Genomic DNA, 17,447 nt, shown 5'->3' on the forward strand with positions numbered 1-17,447 from the left:
CCCCCAAAACTCCTCTCCACCCCCTCAGGCTGCTGGTGGGACCCCTCGAGACCCCCCCAGATCCCTCTCCCACCCCCCCAGGCAGCCAGTGGGACCCCTCAAGTCCCCCCCAGCCCCCCAAAACCCCCCTCCACCCCCTCAAACAGCCAGTGGGACCCCCTACATCCCCCCCCAGCCCCCCAAAACCCCTCTCCACCCCCTCAAGCTGCCAGTGGGACCCCTCCATCCCCCCCAGCCCCCCAAAACCCCTCTCCACCCCCTCAAGCTGCCGGTGGGACCCCCTACACCCCCCCCAGCCCCCCAAAACTCCTCTCCACCCCCTCAGGCTGCTGGTGGGACCCCTCGAGGCCCCCCCAGATCCCTCTCCCACCCCCCCAGGCAGCCAGTGGGACCCCTCCATCCCCCCCAGCCCCCCAAAACCCCTCTCCACCCCCTCAGCCTGCCAGCGGGATCCCTCGAGTCACCCCCAAACCCTTCTCCCACCTCCTCGGGCTGCCGGTGGGACCCGCCCCCCCCCAAACCCCCTCTTTCCGCTTCCCCCCCCCAACTCCGAGCACTCACGGCCTTGCCGGGCCGTGCCCAGGTGCAGATGAGTCCCTCCTGGCAGGCGGTGACGATGCAATCCTCCAAAAAAAGCAACACCGTCAGCCGTTCGTGGGCGATCTTCTTACAGACAAGGGGTTCCAGCAGCGGCACCTCGTGAATCCGGGGGCAAAGCGCCGTCCCCAGCACCTTGGCCGTATCCAGCCGTCCCCGTGATCCGGCACCGCCGCCGGCGGGTTTCTCCCCGCTCCGACTGATGTTGCCCAAACTGTGATAACGTTTGTGTTCTTTTTCGGCGCCGGAAGGTCCTTTACGTTCCTGAAGCGTCAACGTGGCGAAACGACCGACGCTAAAGGCCGGGGGGACGTCGGGAGGGGGGCCGCGAGCCGAACCCGTCCCCGCCGGTTGCGGGAGGCTGTTGGAGCGGGAAAGCGAGCGGGGCAAACCCGGCACGGGAACGCCGGCGTCCCCCGATCCGGTGAGGGTACGGGCGCGGGAAAGGGGGGGCCGAGGGTAGAGGACGTCCTCGGTCAGGTCCCACAGGCAGAACTGGGTGTCCTGGCCGGCCGAGCCGAAGCGGTAGGTGACGGCGGGCGAGCGACGGGCTAAGGGATCGGGGGGCTCGTCCTCTTCCTCGCCGCCGCTCAATTCGGGGGGCTGGGGGGCCTGAGTCGCCCCGGTAAAGGGATCAAAAGCCACGGCGTTGACCCAAGACTTGTGACCGTGACCTCGGGCCACCACCCGCCCTTCGGCGAAGGACCAAACCGTCACCAGATCGTCCTCGCCCCCCGTCACCACGTAACGCCCGTCGGGGCTCCAACAGACGCAGAGCAACCCCCCGAAATAACTCTTCATCATCCCCTGCAGCAACATGGAGTCGAAATGGAAAACGCGCAAACAGCCGTCCTGGCTGACGCAGGCCAGCGAGCGCCCGTCCGGCGAGAAGGCGAATTCGTTGAGGGCCCCTTCGCCCACCGCCCATTTGAGGAGGGGGTTTCGGGGGGTCTTGCTCTTACAGGCGAAGACGCTGAAGCCTTCGCCCTGCGTCAGGAGGTTGTACTGGGGGGCCGCGGCTCCGCACGGTTGCTCGGCGTCGTACAGGTACAGGTGACCGCTGGCGTGGGAGGCCAGGAAGAGCCGTTCCGTCTCCGGCAGCCATTTGACAAAAGTCACCTTCGTCTTGTCGATCAGGCGCTGCGGGGAGGGAAAAGGGAGGGTTGGGGGGGGGGGGCGGGAACGGGGCGGCCCCCCTCCCCGACGCGGGATGTCGCCGAGGGCTGAGCCTGAACCGGCGCGTCTGGGGACGCGAGCGGGCAACGCCTGGGGACGCGAGCGTGCGCCGTGGCACAACCCCGGGGCGTCGCTGAGGGCAAAACCAAAAAAAGGAGCATTTGGGGACACGAATTGGGGCATTTGGGAGCCAAATCCGCATCGCGGTGCAGCCCCAGGGTGTCGCTGAGGGCCAAACGGGCGCGTCCGGGGACGGGAGCGTGTGCCGTGGTACAACCCCGGGGCGTCGCTGGGGGCAAAGCCAAAAAAGGAGCATTTGGCCACACGAATTGATGCGTTTGGTGACCCGACTCGGTGTCACGACGCAGCCCCGACTCCCTCTGAGGGCGCAGCCGTCGCGGGTCCCTAACGAAGCCGGCCCCTAACGACCGCCGTCTCTCAGGGGGAAACCTCGGCCCTTCCGGCATCTCCCCGTGCGCAACGGCTCCCGGGGAAGACGGGGTGGGCTCCCTTCGCCTCCCCCCCTCCCCGCCTCGCCGCGGTCGGGGCTCACCTCCTCGTTAAAGAGCTTGCTGGTGTCCTTCTTAACGAGGTCGAGGTACTGGACCTGCCCGGCTGAGAAGCCCACCAGGAGGGCGATGGTGTCGGCGGCGGCCGTGAACTGGTTGAAGTCGTGGCAGGTCGGCTGCGTCCCCTTGTAAATGCGTTTGTCGATGGGTTTGTGCAGGTCCAGAGACTGCGGCGGGACGGGGGGGGGAACAGCGATGTCACCGAGGGGGGACGTCACCGAGGGGGGACGTCACCGAGGGGGGACATCACCCCTGCGCCCACCCCAGGCTGATCATTCCCCTGGGCCGGGCTCCGGTGCCACCGTTACTGGTCCCAGTGTCACCCTCCCCATTAGCGGGCAGCTCCCGGGGGGGGCTGGGGTCACCGTTACCGGTCCCCACTGTCCCCATCCCCGTTAGCGGGCAGCTCCCGGGGGGGCTGGGGTCACCGTTACCGGTCCCCGTTGGCTCCCGAACTCGCTGGGCCCAGCCCCGCCGCTACCGGCCCTACGACCCCAATGTCCCCAGCACCCCCTGGCTCCAGCATCCCCCCCCCCCGAGGCCCCGGTTCCCCCGTTACCCGGCGGCTGCCGCGACCACCGGAGCCGGCCCCACCGTAGAAGTAGAGCTCTCGGCCCAGATTAAAGCAGACCCGGCTGCGTTCGGCCGGGCCCCCAGGTTCCTCAGCGGGCGGCAGCGCCAATCGCACCATTGACAACCGAACCGGCGGCAGCGCGGCCGGGCCCGGAGCGGCGGCGGCGGCGGCGGGGCCCGGGCCGGCGGCGGGTGGGGAGGGCCCGGGGGCGGCGGCGGCGGCGGTGGGGGCGGCGGGGCCGGCACGGGGCCGGGGTTCGGGGCCCAGCAGCCGGTAGGAACCCTCGCGGGTGCGGAACTGGCTCTTCAGCTCCAAGGGCTGAGGCGGGAGCGCAGCGAAACCCTCCCCCGCCCCCGGGGCCGCCGCCGCCGCCGCCATCTTCCCGCCGGAAGGGCGTCACCGCCCGCCGGAAGCAGCCAGCCCGCCCGCCGCCGTTACCATGGCAACGCGCTGAGTCACACGTGACCACGCCCCAGCCGACACCACGCCCCCCCAGGCACGCGCTCAAAAAGCCCCGCCCAGGCTGCGACTGCGCCCCCTGCTGGGCGCCGCGGTGCTTCGCGGTGGGGGGGTCCCCACTCACGGGGGCGGGGGGGGAGAAGGTTCGGGGTGCCCCCCCCCCCCCCCCCCAAAGCAGACACAGCCCCAGAGCTGCTCCCAGGCCTTTATTGAACACAGCACCCCAGGGTGGGGGGGGATGACACCCACCCCCCCCCCGCTCAGCTCTCCGTTGGCTCGGGGGGGGCATCAGGGGCCCCCCCGGGGGGCACCTCGGGGCTCTGGGTGCCGGGGGGGGGCGGCTCCGAGGAGGGGGGGCTGCTGGGGGCTGCAGCGGCTGGGGGGGACCCCGCTGCGGGGGGCTCTGTGCTGGCGGGGGGGTCCTGGAGAGAGAAAGGGGGGGGGTTAGAGATCGGCCGCACAGCTCCCCCCCCCCAAAATGAGGGGGTACACAGGGTGCTGGGGGGGCTGCATACCTTGGGGGGGGCCGCAGGGGTGTCGAGGGTGGCGTCAGGGGGGGACCCGGGCCCCCCCGAGCTCTCCTCATCCTCGGGGACGCTGATGAAGATTGGGGGGGGCTCCAGATCGGCCCCCCCCAGGTCGGTGGGTGCCTCGGAGGGGGGGGGCCCCCGCGCTGGGACCCCCCCCCGGGGCTGGGGGTGCCGCCTTCCCCTTCGCCTCCTCCTCGCTCGGCCGCTTCGGGGGCTTCTCCTGGGGGGGTGGGTGGAGGAACGAGGGGGGTGGGGAAATGAGGGGGTGGCTTTGCGGGGGGGGGGGGGGTACCCCAAATCCGTCCCCGTGCACCCCACCTCTCCGGGCGGCCCCTCGCGGGCGTCGGGCTCGTGGCGCGCGGAGGCCTCCAGGATGGCCATGGTGGAGAGCGGGATGTGGGCTTGCTGGGGGGGGGACACACACACACGGGGAGTCACGCCGACCCCCGTATCATCCCCGTGGGGGTGTGGGGGTGTGCCCCCCCGCGATGGGGTGGGGTGTGGGGGGGTCACCTGGTGGGGGGTGAGGGCCCGGACGTGGCTGAGCAGCGGCTCCCGCAGCTCGGGGCATTTGTCGAAGATGGCGGCGAGCTGGGGGGGGGGCAGCTGCAGCACCACCTGGAAGGACTGGGGCTTCGTGCGCTGGCAGCACTTGATGAAACCTTCCCACACCTTGGGGTACTTCCACACCTGGGGGGGCAACCGGGGCACGGGGGGGTCAGCGGGGCGGCACGCGCGCACACACACACACACACACACCCCCTGGCACCCAGGGGTGATGGGGGGAGCAGCCACGGGGAGCTGGGGTGGGGAGGGGCACCCGTGGGGATGGGACGGACAGACACCCCCGGGGACAGGGGGACAGGATGGACAGACACCCCAGGGACAGGGGGATGGGACAGACAGACACCCCAGGGACAGGGGGACACCCCCAGGGACAGACAGACACCCCAGGGACAGACACCCCCAGGGACAGGGGGATGGGACAGGGGGACACCCCCAGGGACAGGGGGACAGGACAGACAGACACCCGGGGGTACAGGCACCCACCCAGGACAGACAGACAGACAGACACCCGGGGGTACAGGCACCCACCCAGGACAGACGGACAGACACCCGGGGGTACAGGCACCCACCCAGGACAGACAGACAGACAGACACCCGGGGGTACAGGCACCCACCCAGGACAGACGGACAGACACCCGGGGGTACAGGCACCCACCCAGGACAGACAGACAGACACCCGGGGGTACAGGCACCCCGAGGGACACCAGGACGGGCTGCCCAGCGACAGACACCCGGCCTTTAACACCCCAGAGGGAACAAGCGGCCACCCTGAGGGACCACCATGCCCAGGCAGGCGGCCAGACAGACAGACAGGCAGGCAGGCAGGCGGACGGGCAGGCGGACAGGCAGACAGGTGGACAGGCAGGCAGGTGGACAGGCAGGCAGCTGACCAGACAGACAGGCAGACAGGCGGCCAGATGGACAGGCGGCTGGCCAGACAGGCAGACAGGCAGCTAGACAGGCAGGCACATGGACAGACAGGCGGCCGGACAGCTGGACAGGCAGGAGGCCAGACAGACAGTCGGACAGACAGTCGGACAGGCGGCCGGACAGGCGGCCGGACAGCTGGACAGGCAGGAGGCCAGACAGACAGCCGGACAGACAGTCAGACAGACAGCCGGACAGTCAGACAGACAGTCAGACAGGCGGCTGGACAGCTGGACAGACAGGCAGGCGGGCGGACAGACAGACAGGCGGACAGGCAGACAGGCGGACAGGCAGACAGGCGGACAGGCAGACAGGCGGACAGACCTGCTTCATGATGAGGCGGGAGAGGATGTTCATGACGAAGCCGCCCAGGCGGGGGTACATGGTGAGGGCCTGGATGACGGTGCGCATCAGCAGCATGGGCAGGGGGCTCTGCTCCATCAGCTGCTGCATCACCACCGCCAGCACCTCCGAGGTGTAGACGTTGCGTTCGGCGAAGCAGAGGTTGGTGGCTGCCAGGGGGACGCCGCGTCACCTCCCCGGACGCCGCGTCACCTCCCCGGACGCCGCGCGCGCCTTTCCCCCCCCCCCCCCCGTACGCCGCGCGCCGCCCACCTTTGATGATGGATTTCATGTCGCACTTGGAGGAGTCGATGTTGTGCAGGGCGATCAGCAGCTCGCCCGGGTTCAGCGGGGACACGGCCGAGGCGCCGTCACCTGCGAGGGGATGGCGGGGTGGGGGGGGTGGCCCTGTCCCTCAGGGGGTTGGGGTGGGGACGGGGGCCAGGTGACAGGTCCCGTGTCCCACCCCGTGGTGGCCCCAGAGGCGAGGGCTGTTCCCGGGGTCACCCTGTGTTCCCAGGGAGGTGCCATGGCCCGTGTCCCACCTCAGGGATGTCCCATGGTGTCCCACCTCAGGGAGGTCCCATGGTGTCCCACCCCAGGGAGGTCCCATGTCCCACCTCAGGGATGTCCCATGGTGTCCCACCTCAGGGAGGTCCCATGGTGTCCCACCCCAGGGAGGTCCCATGTCCCACCTCAGGGAGGTCCCATGGTGTCCCACCCCAGGGAGGTCCCATGGTGTCCCACCTCAGCGAGGTCCCATGGTGTCCCACCCCAGTGAGGTCCCATGGTGTCCCACCTCAGCGAGGTCCCATGGTGTCCCACCCCAGCGAGGTCCCATGTCCCACCCCAGAGAGGTCCCATGGTGTCCCACCTCAGGGAGGTCCCACGTCCCACCCCAGGGATGTCCCATGGTGTCCCACCTCAGGGATGTCCCATGGTGTCCCACCTCAGGGAGGTCCCATGGTGTCCCACCCCAGGGAGGTCCCATGTCCCCACAGTGAGCACTAGAACTGTCCCCAGCGATGTCCCACGGTGCCCCACACCGGAGAGGTCCTGTGCCCCACTCCGAGGAGGTCCCATGGTGTCCCACCCCCCCAGGGAGGTCCCATGTCCCCACAGTGAGCACCGGGACTGTCCCCAGGGAGGTGCCAGGCTCTGTCCCACCCCAGGGCTACCACGTGCCCCGGGGTTGTCCCCATCCCCTACCGTGCTGCGTCCCCAGCAAGCGATTGAAGACCTCCTTGACCACGATGGGGTTGAGCTTGATGAGTTTGGGCAGCGCCTGGATCACCTCTTTCTGCACCCAAAACGGCAGCGCTCAGCGAGGGGACGCGAGGGGAGGGGACGCGGATGGGATGGAGGGGACGCGGATGGGATGGAGGGGACGCGGATGGGATGGAGGGGACGCTCTGACCTTCTCCAACCCGTTGAGAACGGGGATGAGGAACCTGACGTCCGGCAGCCGCTTGTGATAGAGGTCGCGGACCCTCTTCACCAGCTCAGGCGAGGGGGGCACTGCCAGGAGAGGGGTGGCACGTCACCGCGGGACACGCGTCACCCCGCCGCGTCCCCGCCGTCCCCTACCTTTGTCCGTCAGGCTGTGCAGGCAGCGCGTCACCAGCGTCTCGGCTCCCTTGGGACAGTTCTCCACCAGCAGCAGCAGCTCGGGCGAGTTCATCCCCATCCCGCGGATCTACGGAAGAGCCACCGTCGGCATCACCGAGCCACCGCGTGTCCCCTCGGCTCCCCGCCTCCGCCGCGGGTCTCACCGGCTGCTCGATGACCCGCAGGACGGTTCGCTTGATGTCAGCGATGGCCTCGGTGTAGACGGAAGCCAGCTCGTGGATGAGCTTGTGGTTGTGGGGCAGCAGCGCCAGGTAGAGGTAGAGGCACTGCTTGATGGTCTCCTCCGTCCACGGCGCCGCCACCTCTGCGTCACGCATGACATCACCGGAGCCCCGGGGACCTTCCCAGGGGTGCCAACCCCATCCCCAAAACTCACCCGTGTCCTTGTCGGCCCCGAAGAGGACGGAGGGTGGGTTGGGGTGCACCAGGAGCTGCAGGTAGTTGAGGGCGAACTTCTCCACGTACTCCCGTAGCTGGTCCTTCTCGTACATGCGCTTGATGAAGAGCAGGGCCTGCTGGCGGACCTGCGGGACGGCCGCGTGTCACCGGCGCGGGGACAGAGGCGTCCCCCGGGGCGCTGGCGGCCGGAACCCAACGCCGGTACCTTGTCCTTCTCGTGGGAGCTGAGGTCCAGCAGGACGTGGAGGTACTGGAACTGCCGCGACGGCCGCTTGAAGATGAGGTCGCGCAGCGTGGACATGCCCAGGTAGGTGCGGCTCTGCGGGACGGACGGCGGTGAGGGACACCGGGGCTCGTCTCGGCGTCCCCAACCCCGCGTGTCCTTGCGCGTGTCCCCACCTCGTCCTCGCAGTACTTGCGGATGACCTCCAGCGCACTCTCGGTGATCAGCGGCGCCTCCAGCACCACTTTGGTGAAAATCCTGCTGGGAAATGGATGACATCAGGGTGGGGACGCCACCGGGGTTGGGGACGTCACCGGGGTTGGGGATGTCACCGGGGTTGGGGACGTCACCGGGGTTGGGGGGACACGTGGGCAACCTTGGGGATCATCTGGAGGGATGTTCGCGACCCGAGAGCTGCGGCTCCCGCCATGCCGGCTCTCCGGAGCCTGGCAAAGCAGCCGGCAGCCCTGTCCCATCCCCGGCGACACCGTCCCGTCCCCGGTGGCACCGTCCCGTCCCCGGTGGCACCGTCCCTACCCGTCCTTCTGGTCTGGCTTCTCCTGGAGGCCGGCGAGGAGCCCGATGAGACACTCATCGTAGCGTTCCAGGCTGCCGGCGGGGAAGCGGCTCAGGTAGGCGTTGTACTCCTGGAAGAGCCAGGCGAAAGCCAGGTCCAGGCGGCCGCGGATGTCGTCGAGGATGAAGGCCAGCACCTCGCTCTTCAGCGGCACCTCGAACTGCGTCACCAGCGAGGCCAGGATCTTCACGCGGGCCTGTCGGGGTGGTGGTGGGGGGAGGCAAGAGGGTCCGGGTGAGATCTGGGGCGGGGGGGCTCAGCCCGATGCCGGAGGGGGTGCCGGGCGTACCTGGGCGGCCCCGCTGCAGGCGACGGCGCGCTCGGCGCGCAGGATGCGCTTGACGGCGCTCAGCTTCAGCTTCTCCATCTGCGCGTCGCTCAGCGGCTTGAGGACGTCGCCCAGGCGGAAAACCTTCTTGCGGCCGCCGGCGCCCGCCAGCCTCGGAGGAGGAAGAAGGAGGGGAGAAAGGGTCCGTCAGCACCCACGGGCGCTCCCCTCCACGCGGGACCGGCGCGGGAGGACGCTCACCGAGGTTGCGCGGCCGGGATGATGGGCTCAGGACGACGTTTGGCTTGGGGGGCTTCCTCCTCCAGCAGGTTGGCGGCCGAGCCTTGGGCACCCAGAACCGAGATGGCCTGGCCCTGGGCCAACGCCGACAACCGCCGTTTGATCACCACGCTCTCCGGCTTGGCCGCCTTCTCCTCCTTCGGCTCCTCCTTCAGGTGCTTCGTCTGCTCCACGCCTGAAAAACGGCGAGGCGGGCGGTGACCCCTCGCCGGCGGATACCGACTCGGGACCTCGTCCTCCTCGCGTCTCCGCGGGAAGAGTTCTACCTCGATTCTAACTCGATTTTCCCTCGTGCGTTCGTTCCGTGCGCTAATTAACGAGTCTTGTCAAACCACCGTCTCAAAAACTCGGTAAAACCCACCCGACTTCTCAAACTCTTGTCAAATCCTTATTTTCCCCTCGATTTTGCTGCTTCTCTCTTTCGAGCGAGCCGCGTCCCGCTCAGCCGCGACAAACGGGGTGGGGGGGGACACACGCACGCAGGGGACGCGCCCGCCCGCCCGCCGGTCCCCGCTCACCCGGGCCGAGCCCCGCCGCCGTCATCTGGGTGGCCATGAGCCGCGAGAGGTGCTTGATCTGCGCCTCGGTGCCGGCCGATTCCACGGGGGTGTAGGTGGCCTGGAAAGACGCGGGCATGGCCTCGGGCAGGTACACCATGCTGATCAGCACCTGCAATAAAAAAAAAAAGGGGGGGGACACACCGTCACGTCAGAGCCCCCCACCGAAAAGCGACGCAATCACACCCTCCCCTCTCCGGCGCCGCGTCCCCGTCTCCCGACCAGGTTGGCGACGTTCTCCGGGGTGAGCAGAGGCTGCAGGAACTCGGCGGTGATGTCCGTGTCCGAGGGGACGCTGCTCTGGCCGGTCGCTTTCGGTGCCGCCACGGTCGTCGGTTCCAGGTCTTTGTCCTCGTCGTCCTCGCCCAGGGGGGGTTCTGCCGGGATTGGGGGGGGGGGGGGCGGTTGGGGGGTGTCAGCGTCCCCCGCAGGTCCCCGGGGGGGTTGATCGGCCACAGCCAGACAGGAGGGGGGCCCAGAGAGGGAGCGGGATGACTCCGGGGGTGGCTTGTGCCACCAACGGTCCCCCCAGGAGAGGACTGGGAGGACTTGGGGGGGGTGTTTAACGCCCCCACCCACCCCCAGTGGGACCAGGAAGGGACTGGGAGGACCCGAGGGAGGACTGGGAGGACTCTGAGGGGTGTTTAATGCCCCCACCCACCCCCAGGAGGGACCGGGAGGACCTCAGAAGGAACTGGGAGAACCCTGAGGGTGTGACAGGCCACCGCTCACCCCCAGTGGGACCAGCAGGAGACTGGGAGGACCTGAGGAAGGACTGGGAGGACTCCAGGAAGGACTGGGAGGACCCTGGGGGGCACTGGGAGGACCGTGGGGGGGTTGTAACGCCACCACCCGTCCCCGTTGTCCCCAGGAGGGCACCTAATGCCCCACAGGGAGCTGGGAGGGCCCCCGAGAGTGCGTAGCGCCAGGGGGAGAGGACAACGGTGACACCCCGGGTCTCACCGATCTTCATCTTCTTGAGGGCGGTGTCGGGCTCGTCGCGGGGTCGTTTGCGGGCGTCGCGGGGGCTGGGCATGCTGCGGGTGATCTCGGCCTGTTGGGTGCCCAGGTCGACGAGGAGGGTGGTGATCTGGGGCTGGAAGTCCCCCGAGGACGGGTGCCGCAGGACGCTCAGGAGATGAAGCTTCAGGTTCTTGCGGACGCTGCTCACCTGCGACTTGGCCAGCGTGGGGGGCAGGTTGGCTGCAAAACGAGGGGGGGGGGGACAAGCGCGCGCGCCCACCCGCGTTAGGGACGAGGGGACGCGTGGGGAGCCCTCGGTCGAGAACCGGGACCGAGGACGTTTCGGTCCCCGCGGGGAGGCGGCCGTGGGGATCTTGGGGATCCGGGGCGGGGGGGGGGGAACCCCCTCTCCTCGCGGGTGACGGTGACACCCGGCGAGACGGCGTTTACCGTGGAGGGTCTCGTAGGCTTGGATGACCTCGGCCATGAACATGGGACGCTGCCGCGCGATGGTGGCCAGGGAGCCCAGCGCGGCCGTCAGGTTGATGCTGGAGATTGCCGGGTGCACCATGAATTTGAGGAGCTGCTCCAGGGCGGCTTTGCCTTCCTCCCACAGCACGTCTGAGGGGACACGGGGGACGCTCAGCTTGGGTGGACGCCCCCCCCCCCCCCAGCTTGGAGAGGGGGAGGAGCCCCCCCCCCGCCGCCGCCGCCCTCACTGTATTTGATGTAGGGGTGATCCTTGGGGATGCGCTCGAGGCTGATGTCGTTCTCGTGACGTTTGGGGACGTCGGAGTCGGCCATGCGGGGCGAGAGGGTGATGATGAGCCCCTCCACGAACTTGATGGCGTGGGTGCGGATGCCGTCGTTGTCCGAGTCGAGGAGGAGGATGATGTCGCTGGCCATGGCCGCCATCATCTCCCAGCAAGCTTCCTGCAGCTCGCTGATCACCTTTGATTTCACCATCCACTGCGGGCGGGGAAAGGGTTAAATCTCCCTGCCCAGCACCCATGGGTGCTCTCTTCCCAGCACCCAAGGGTGCCTCACCTGCAGGGCCACCTTGTAGAGCTGGGTCATGGTGAGGATGGCTTTCTTCACCACGTTGACGTTCTCGTCCTTCAGCAGCATGTTGAGGTTGGCGATGAGCTTCAGCAGCAGCTCGATGTCCCGCTTGCTGGGGTGGGGGGGGGGACAGAAATATGGGGGGGCGGACAGAAATGGGTGCTCTCATGTGCCCCCCCCCCCCGCCCCGGTGGCCCTTGGGAGAAAGGGGTGCTCAGCACCCACATCTCCTCCTGCCCGTGGCCCCAAAAGCATGGTTGGGGCGCATCCGTCCCCTGGGAGGGGGGGCTCGAGAGTGGGTGCTCAGCACCCAACGCCCCCCCAAAGCGGGTGCTGAACCCCCCCCCCACGCCTTACCAGGCCTCCTCGATGAAGCCCACCACGAACTTCCGCACCTCGATGGACTTGTCGGCCTGGAAGGCGATGATCTCCTGGAGAGGGGGGGGACACACAGAGGGGACACGGGGGGCTCAGCACCGGGCTGGATCCGTCCCACTCCCCCCAGATTAATCCTGACCCCCCCTCCGCTCACATCCAAGAAGTTGTCCAGCAGCGTGGGGTCCTTGTTGATGATCAGTTCCTGCACCTGGGGACAGAGGGACACGGTGGGGACACAGGGACGGGGCCACCTCCCTCCGCTGTCCCCCCCCCACCCCCAGATCCCACCTGTGCCCCCCCAGATCCCGCCTGCGCCCCCCCAGATCCCGCCTGCGCCCCCCACCCCGGGCGCCAGCTCACCTGCTTGAGGATGTTGATCTTGGAGTCGTTGCTGATCAAGGCGGCTTGGTTGAGGAGATCCACCACCTGCGGGGCACGGCTCGGTCGGGGGGGGACACACACCGGGGGGGGGACACCGGGGACACCCCCACCCTGTGGAGCCCCCGCTGGATCCCCTTGAGGAACCCCCCCACCCCCCGCCTTGGCCAAAGCCACCGTGGAGGTCCCCACGACCGGGGGGGCTGGATCCTGTCCCCCCAGTGTATCCCAGGGACACCCCCCCATCCCGGGGATCCTGCCCCCCCCCGATCTCAGGGACCCCCCATCATTGAACCTGCCCCCCCGATCTCAGGGACACCCCCCCCCAGATCCAGGGCCCCCCCCCAATCTCAGGAACACCCCCCCCAGATCCAGGGCCCCCCCAATCCCAGGGATACTGCCCCCTGCCCCAGATCCCAGGCCCCCTGCCCGCCCCCAGACCCAGGGCCACCCCCCCAATCCCAGGGCCCCCCCCAGTCCCAGGGTTCCCCCCCCCAGATCCAGCCCCCCCTCCCCAATCCCAGGGCCCCCTGCCCACCCCCAGATCCAGGCCCCCCCCCAATCCCAGAGTCCCCCCCCAGATCCAGCCCCCCCTCCCCCCAATCCCAGGGCCACCTCCCCCCAATCCCAGGCCCCCTGCCCCCCCCCAGATCCAGCCCCCCCCCCCAATCCCAGGGCCACCCCCCCCAGCCCCCCCCCCCCCCCCCCATCCCAGCCCCCCCCCCCCCCATCCCAGGGCCCCCCCCCAATCCAGGGCCACCCCCCAATCCCAGCCCCCCCCCCGATCCCAGGCCCCCCCCCCCAATCCCAGCCCCCCCCCCCCAATCCCAGGGCCCCCCCATCCCAGGCCCCCCTCACCCTCTCGGAGGTGCTCATGCCGTCGCTGCCGCACTCCTCCTCGCTGAAGAACTGGGAGGCCACGCTCATGCGGGGGCTGGGGCCCTCGGCCCCCCCCGGCCCCGCCATGGCCCCGCCCTGCCGTGGGGGGGGGGACACCGGTATCACCCCCTGCACCACCCCCTATATCGCACCCTATAGCACCCCCCCGCCACGCGCTATAGGGCCCCAGCGCGCTCCTATATGGCCCTGAGGGGTCCCAGACCCCACCTGGGACGCCCCGTACGGCCCAGAGACGCCCTATATGGCCCCAGGATGATCTATATGGCCCCAGGATGATCTATATGGCCCAGAGGCGCCCTATACGGCCCCAGGATGATCTATATGGCCCCAGGATGATCTATACAACCCAGAGACGCCCTATATGGCCCCAGGATGATCTATACGGCCCCAGGATGCCCCATACGGCCCAGAGACGCACTATACGGCCCCAGGATGATCTATATGGCCCCAGGATGATCTATATGGCCCAGAGACGCACTATACGGCCCCAGGATGATCTATACGGCCCCAGGATGATCTATACAACCCAGAGATGCCCTATACGGCCCAGAGATGCCCTATATGGCCCCAGGATGATCTATACGGCCCAGAGACGCACTATACGGCCCCAGGATGATCTATATGGCTCCAGGATGATCTATACGGCCCAGAGACGCCCTATACGGCCCCAGGATGATCTATATGGCCCCAGGATGATCTATACGGCCCAGAGACGCCCTATACGGCCCCAGGATGATCTATATGGCCCCAGGATGATCTATACGGCCCAGAGACGCCCTATATGGCCCCAGGATGATCTATATGGCCCAGAGATGCCCCATACAGCCCCAGGATGATCTATATGGCCCCAGGATGATCTATACGGCCCAGAGACGCCCTATACGGCCCCAGGATGATCTATATGGCCCAGAGACACCCCGTACGGCCCCTGTGGTGCCTTATATGGTCCCAGGATGATCTATACGGCCCAGAGACACTCTATACGGTCCCAGGACAATCTATATGGCCCCAGGATGATCTATACGGCCCAGAGACGCCCCGTATGGCCCCTGTGACGCCCTATACGGTCCCAGAATGATCTATATGGCCCAGAAATGCCCATATGGCCCAGAAATGCCCCATACAGCCCAGAAATGCCCTATATGGTCCCAGGATGATCTATACGGCCCAGAGACGCCCCGTACGGCTCCTGTGACACTCTATACGGTCCCAGGATGATCTATACAGCCCAGAAATGCCCCATATGGCCCAGAGACGCCCTATATGGTCCCAGGATGATCTATACGGCCCAGAGACACCCCATACGGCCGCTGTAACATTCTATATGGCCCAGAAATGCCCTATATGGTCCCCGGATGACCTATACGGTCCCAGGATGCTCTATACGGCCTACCTATGCCCTGTATAGCCCTAGGATGCTCTATATGGCCCAGAAATGCCACATATGGTCCCTGCAACACCCTATACGGCCCCAGGATGCTCTATATGGCCCACAGACACCCCATACAGTCCCTGCAACACCCTATATGGCCCCAGGATGCTCTATATGGCCCACACACACCCCATACAGCCCCCGGTATCCCCTATATGGCCCCTGGAGGGCCCTATACACCCCCTGCGATGTCCCATACGTGTCCCTGCCCCCGAGTTACTGCTAAACCAGGCCCCTATACAACGCCTGCCCTGGGCCCTGCCCTCACACGCACCCTATAGAACCCCATTCCCACGCAGGCCTGGTCCCTATAGAGCTGCACCCAGCCCAGCACAGGACCCTATAGAAACCTCTCCCTCCATACGTCCTCCCGCCTCCTATAGAGTCCCGTTCCCCACACAATGCTGGGCCCTATAGAACCCTCCCACCCCTATAGGAACCTATATCTATACCCCCCCCGCAGTGCCTCCACCCCTCTGCAGCGCCCCATCTTCACACCCCCCGGGGCCGTATACACCCTATAGTGCCCACACGCCGCCCAGGCCCTCATGGAGCCCACTCCCGTACCTATAGCCACCCCTATAGGCACCTATAGCCCCCTGCACCCCCTACACAGCCCAATTCTCCCCCCCCAACCCCGGCCCCTATAGAGCCTCCTCTCCCCCCGACTCCCCTATAGGAGCCCATACCCCCCCACAGGGCCTCGTCCCTATGGACTGCCCCTCCCCGGGCCCCGCCTGCCCCCACACACGGCCCAGGGCTCTGTGGAGCCCCCCTGGCACCTACAGACCCCTATAGAACCCCCCCGACCCCTACAGACCCCCCCAGGCCCCTACAGACCCCTATAGAACCCCCCCAACCCCTACAGACCCCCCCTAGCACCTACAGACCCCTATAGAACCCCCCCGACCCCTACAGACCCCCCCCGACCCCTACAGACCCCTATAGAACCCCCCTGACCCCTACAGACCCCCCCTAGCACCTACAGACCCCTATAGAACCCCCCCGACCCCTACAGACCCCCCCCCAGGCCCCTATTGAGCCCCCCTCTGCCCCCCAGGCCCCTACAGACCCCCCCTCCAGGCCCTTATAGACCCTCCCGGCCACTGTAGAACCCCTACAGACCCCTACAGACCCCCCCCGGCCCCTATTGAGCCCCCCAGGCCCTTATAGACCCCCCAGCCCCTACAGAACCCCCCCCCAGGCCCTTATAGACCCCCGCCAGGGCCCTATTGAGCCCCCCTCTGCCCCCCAGGCCCCTATAGAACCCTACAGACCCCCCGAGGCCCCTATTGAGCCCCCCTGGCCCCTACAGACCCCCCCAGGCCCCTATTGAGCCACCCTCTGCCCCCCCGACCCCTACAGACCCCCCCCCCCGACCTCTACAGACCCCCTCTGCCCCCCAGGCCCCTATAGAACCCTATAGACCCCCCCGAGCCCTACAGACCCCCCCAGGCCCCTATAGAACCCTATAGACCCCCCCCCAGGCCCCTACTGAGCCCCCCTCTGCCCCCCAGGCCCCTATAGAACCCCATAGACCCCCCCCAGGCCCCTATTGAGCCCCCCTCTGCCCCCCCGACCCCTACAGACCCCTATAGACCCCCCCGAGCCCTACAGACCCCCCCAGGCTCCTATAGAGCCCCCAGGCCCCTATAGACCCCCCCCGGCCCCTATAGAACCCTATAGACCCCCCCCAGGCCCCTACTGAGCCCCCCTCTGCCCCCCAGGCCCCTATAGAACCCCATAGACCCCCCCCCCGGCCCCTATTGAGCCCCCCTCTGCCCCCCCGACCCCTACAGACCCCTATAGACCCCCCCGAGCCCTACAGACCCCCCCAGGCTCCTATAGAGCCCCCAGGCCCCTATAGACCCCCCCCGGCCCCTATAGAACCCTATAGACCCCCCCCCAGGCCCCTACTGAGCCCCCCTCTGCCCCCCAGGCCCCTATAGACCCCCCCCGGCCCCTATTGAGCCCCCCCGGCCCCTATAGACCCCCCCCGGCCCCTATTGAGCCCCCCCGGCCCCTATAGACCCCCCCCGGCCCCTATTGAGCCCCCCCGGCCCCTACAGACCCCTATAGACCCCCAGGCCCCTACAGACCCCCCCCCCCCCCCCGAGCCCCTACAGACCCTCCCAGGCCCCTATAGGCCCCCCCCCGGCCCCTATAGAACCCTATAGACACCCCCATCCCCCCTCACCGCCACCCGCGCGCTCCGCGGCCTCCGCGCGCCCCTGCGCACGCGCAACCCCGCCCCTCCGCGATATGCGCGCGGGGAGGGGCCCGCAGGGAAGCGGCTGCCGAAGGGCGGGGCCGGGACAAACCCCGCCCCCTCGCGCCGGGGCGGGGGGGGTCCGCTGCGCGCATGCGCGACGAGCCGGGGGCGTCTGACTCGGGGTGCGCGCGGGGACACCCCCCCCCCCATTGCCCCCCAACTCCACTCCGCTCCCCCCAATTCACTCCCGCCCCTCGCCCCCCCAATTCCTCTGCTGGACCCCCGATTGCCCCTCCCATCCCCCCAATCGCCCTCTTGCCCCCCCCCAATTCCTCTGCTGGACCCCCAATTGCCCCCCAGCCTCCCTCCATCGTCCCCCTGCCTCCCTAATTCCCCCCCCCCCAGCTCCCCAACTGCCCCCCCAAACC

The 17,447-nt window shown here is 68.2% G+C and overlaps 2 protein-coding genes across 2 annotated transcripts; both read right to left on the bottom strand.

The window, feature by feature from the left end:
* Positions 1–548: 548 nt before the first annotated feature.
* DMWD (DM1 locus, WD repeat containing) lies at positions 549–3,309 on the bottom strand (the record flags this gene model as incomplete). Its single annotated transcript, XM_054811467.1, has 3 exons — positions 2,902–3,309; positions 2,327–2,509; positions 549–1,737 (listed from the first exon to the last, which is right to left on the bottom strand). Coding segments are annotated over exons 1-3 (1,765 nt in total), but the record flags the coding sequence as incomplete, so codon positions are not given.
* A 267-nt stretch (positions 3,310–3,576) lies between these two features.
* Positions 3,577–17,060, bottom strand: SYMPK (symplekin scaffold protein). The gene is made up of 27 exons (XM_054811458.1): positions 17,005–17,060; positions 13,334–13,450; positions 12,458–12,523; positions 12,252–12,305; positions 12,077–12,150; positions 11,705–11,831; positions 11,377–11,626; positions 11,108–11,278; positions 10,658–10,897; positions 9,917–10,071; positions 9,656–9,806; positions 9,099–9,312; positions 8,859–9,009; positions 8,530–8,765; positions 8,169–8,250; positions 7,975–8,088; positions 7,747–7,894; positions 7,514–7,674; positions 7,329–7,437; positions 7,159–7,259; positions 6,951–7,041; positions 6,015–6,116; positions 5,724–5,911; positions 4,419–4,595; positions 4,224–4,310; positions 3,891–4,125; positions 3,577–3,797 (listed from the first exon to the last, which is right to left on the bottom strand). Exons 2-26 carry the CDS (start codon positions 13,439–13,441, stop codon positions 3,958–3,960), a joined length of 3,525 nt encoding a protein of 1,174 aa, XP_054667433.1. The 5' UTR covers positions 13,442–13,450; positions 17,005–17,060; the 3' UTR covers positions 3,577–3,797; positions 3,891–3,957.
* Between the last annotated feature and the right edge of the window lie 387 nt (positions 17,061–17,447).

The sequence above is a fragment of the Grus americana genome, assembly GCF_028858705.1.
Source record: "Grus americana isolate bGruAme1 chromosome 34 unlocalized genomic scaffold, bGruAme1.mat SUPER_34_unloc_2, whole genome shotgun sequence".
Lineage (NCBI taxonomy): Eukaryota > Metazoa > Chordata > Aves > Gruiformes > Gruidae > Grus > Grus americana.

Excerpts from the sequence above, each read along its gene's own strand:
- SYMPK (XM_054811458.1), bottom strand. The coding sequence starts at position 13,441 with ATGGCGGGGCCGGGGGGGGCCGAGGGCCCCAGCCCCCGCATGAGCGTG. Across the intron at positions 11,627-11,704 it reads TCTACAAGGTGGCCCTGCAG|TGGATGGTGAAATCAAAGGT; the intron begins GTGAGGCACCCT and ends CCCCGCCCGCAG. Across the intron at positions 9,010-9,098 it reads ATCCCGGCCGCGCAACCTCG|GCTGGCGGGCGCCGGCGGCC; the intron begins GTGAGCGTCCTC and ends TCCTCCTCCGAG.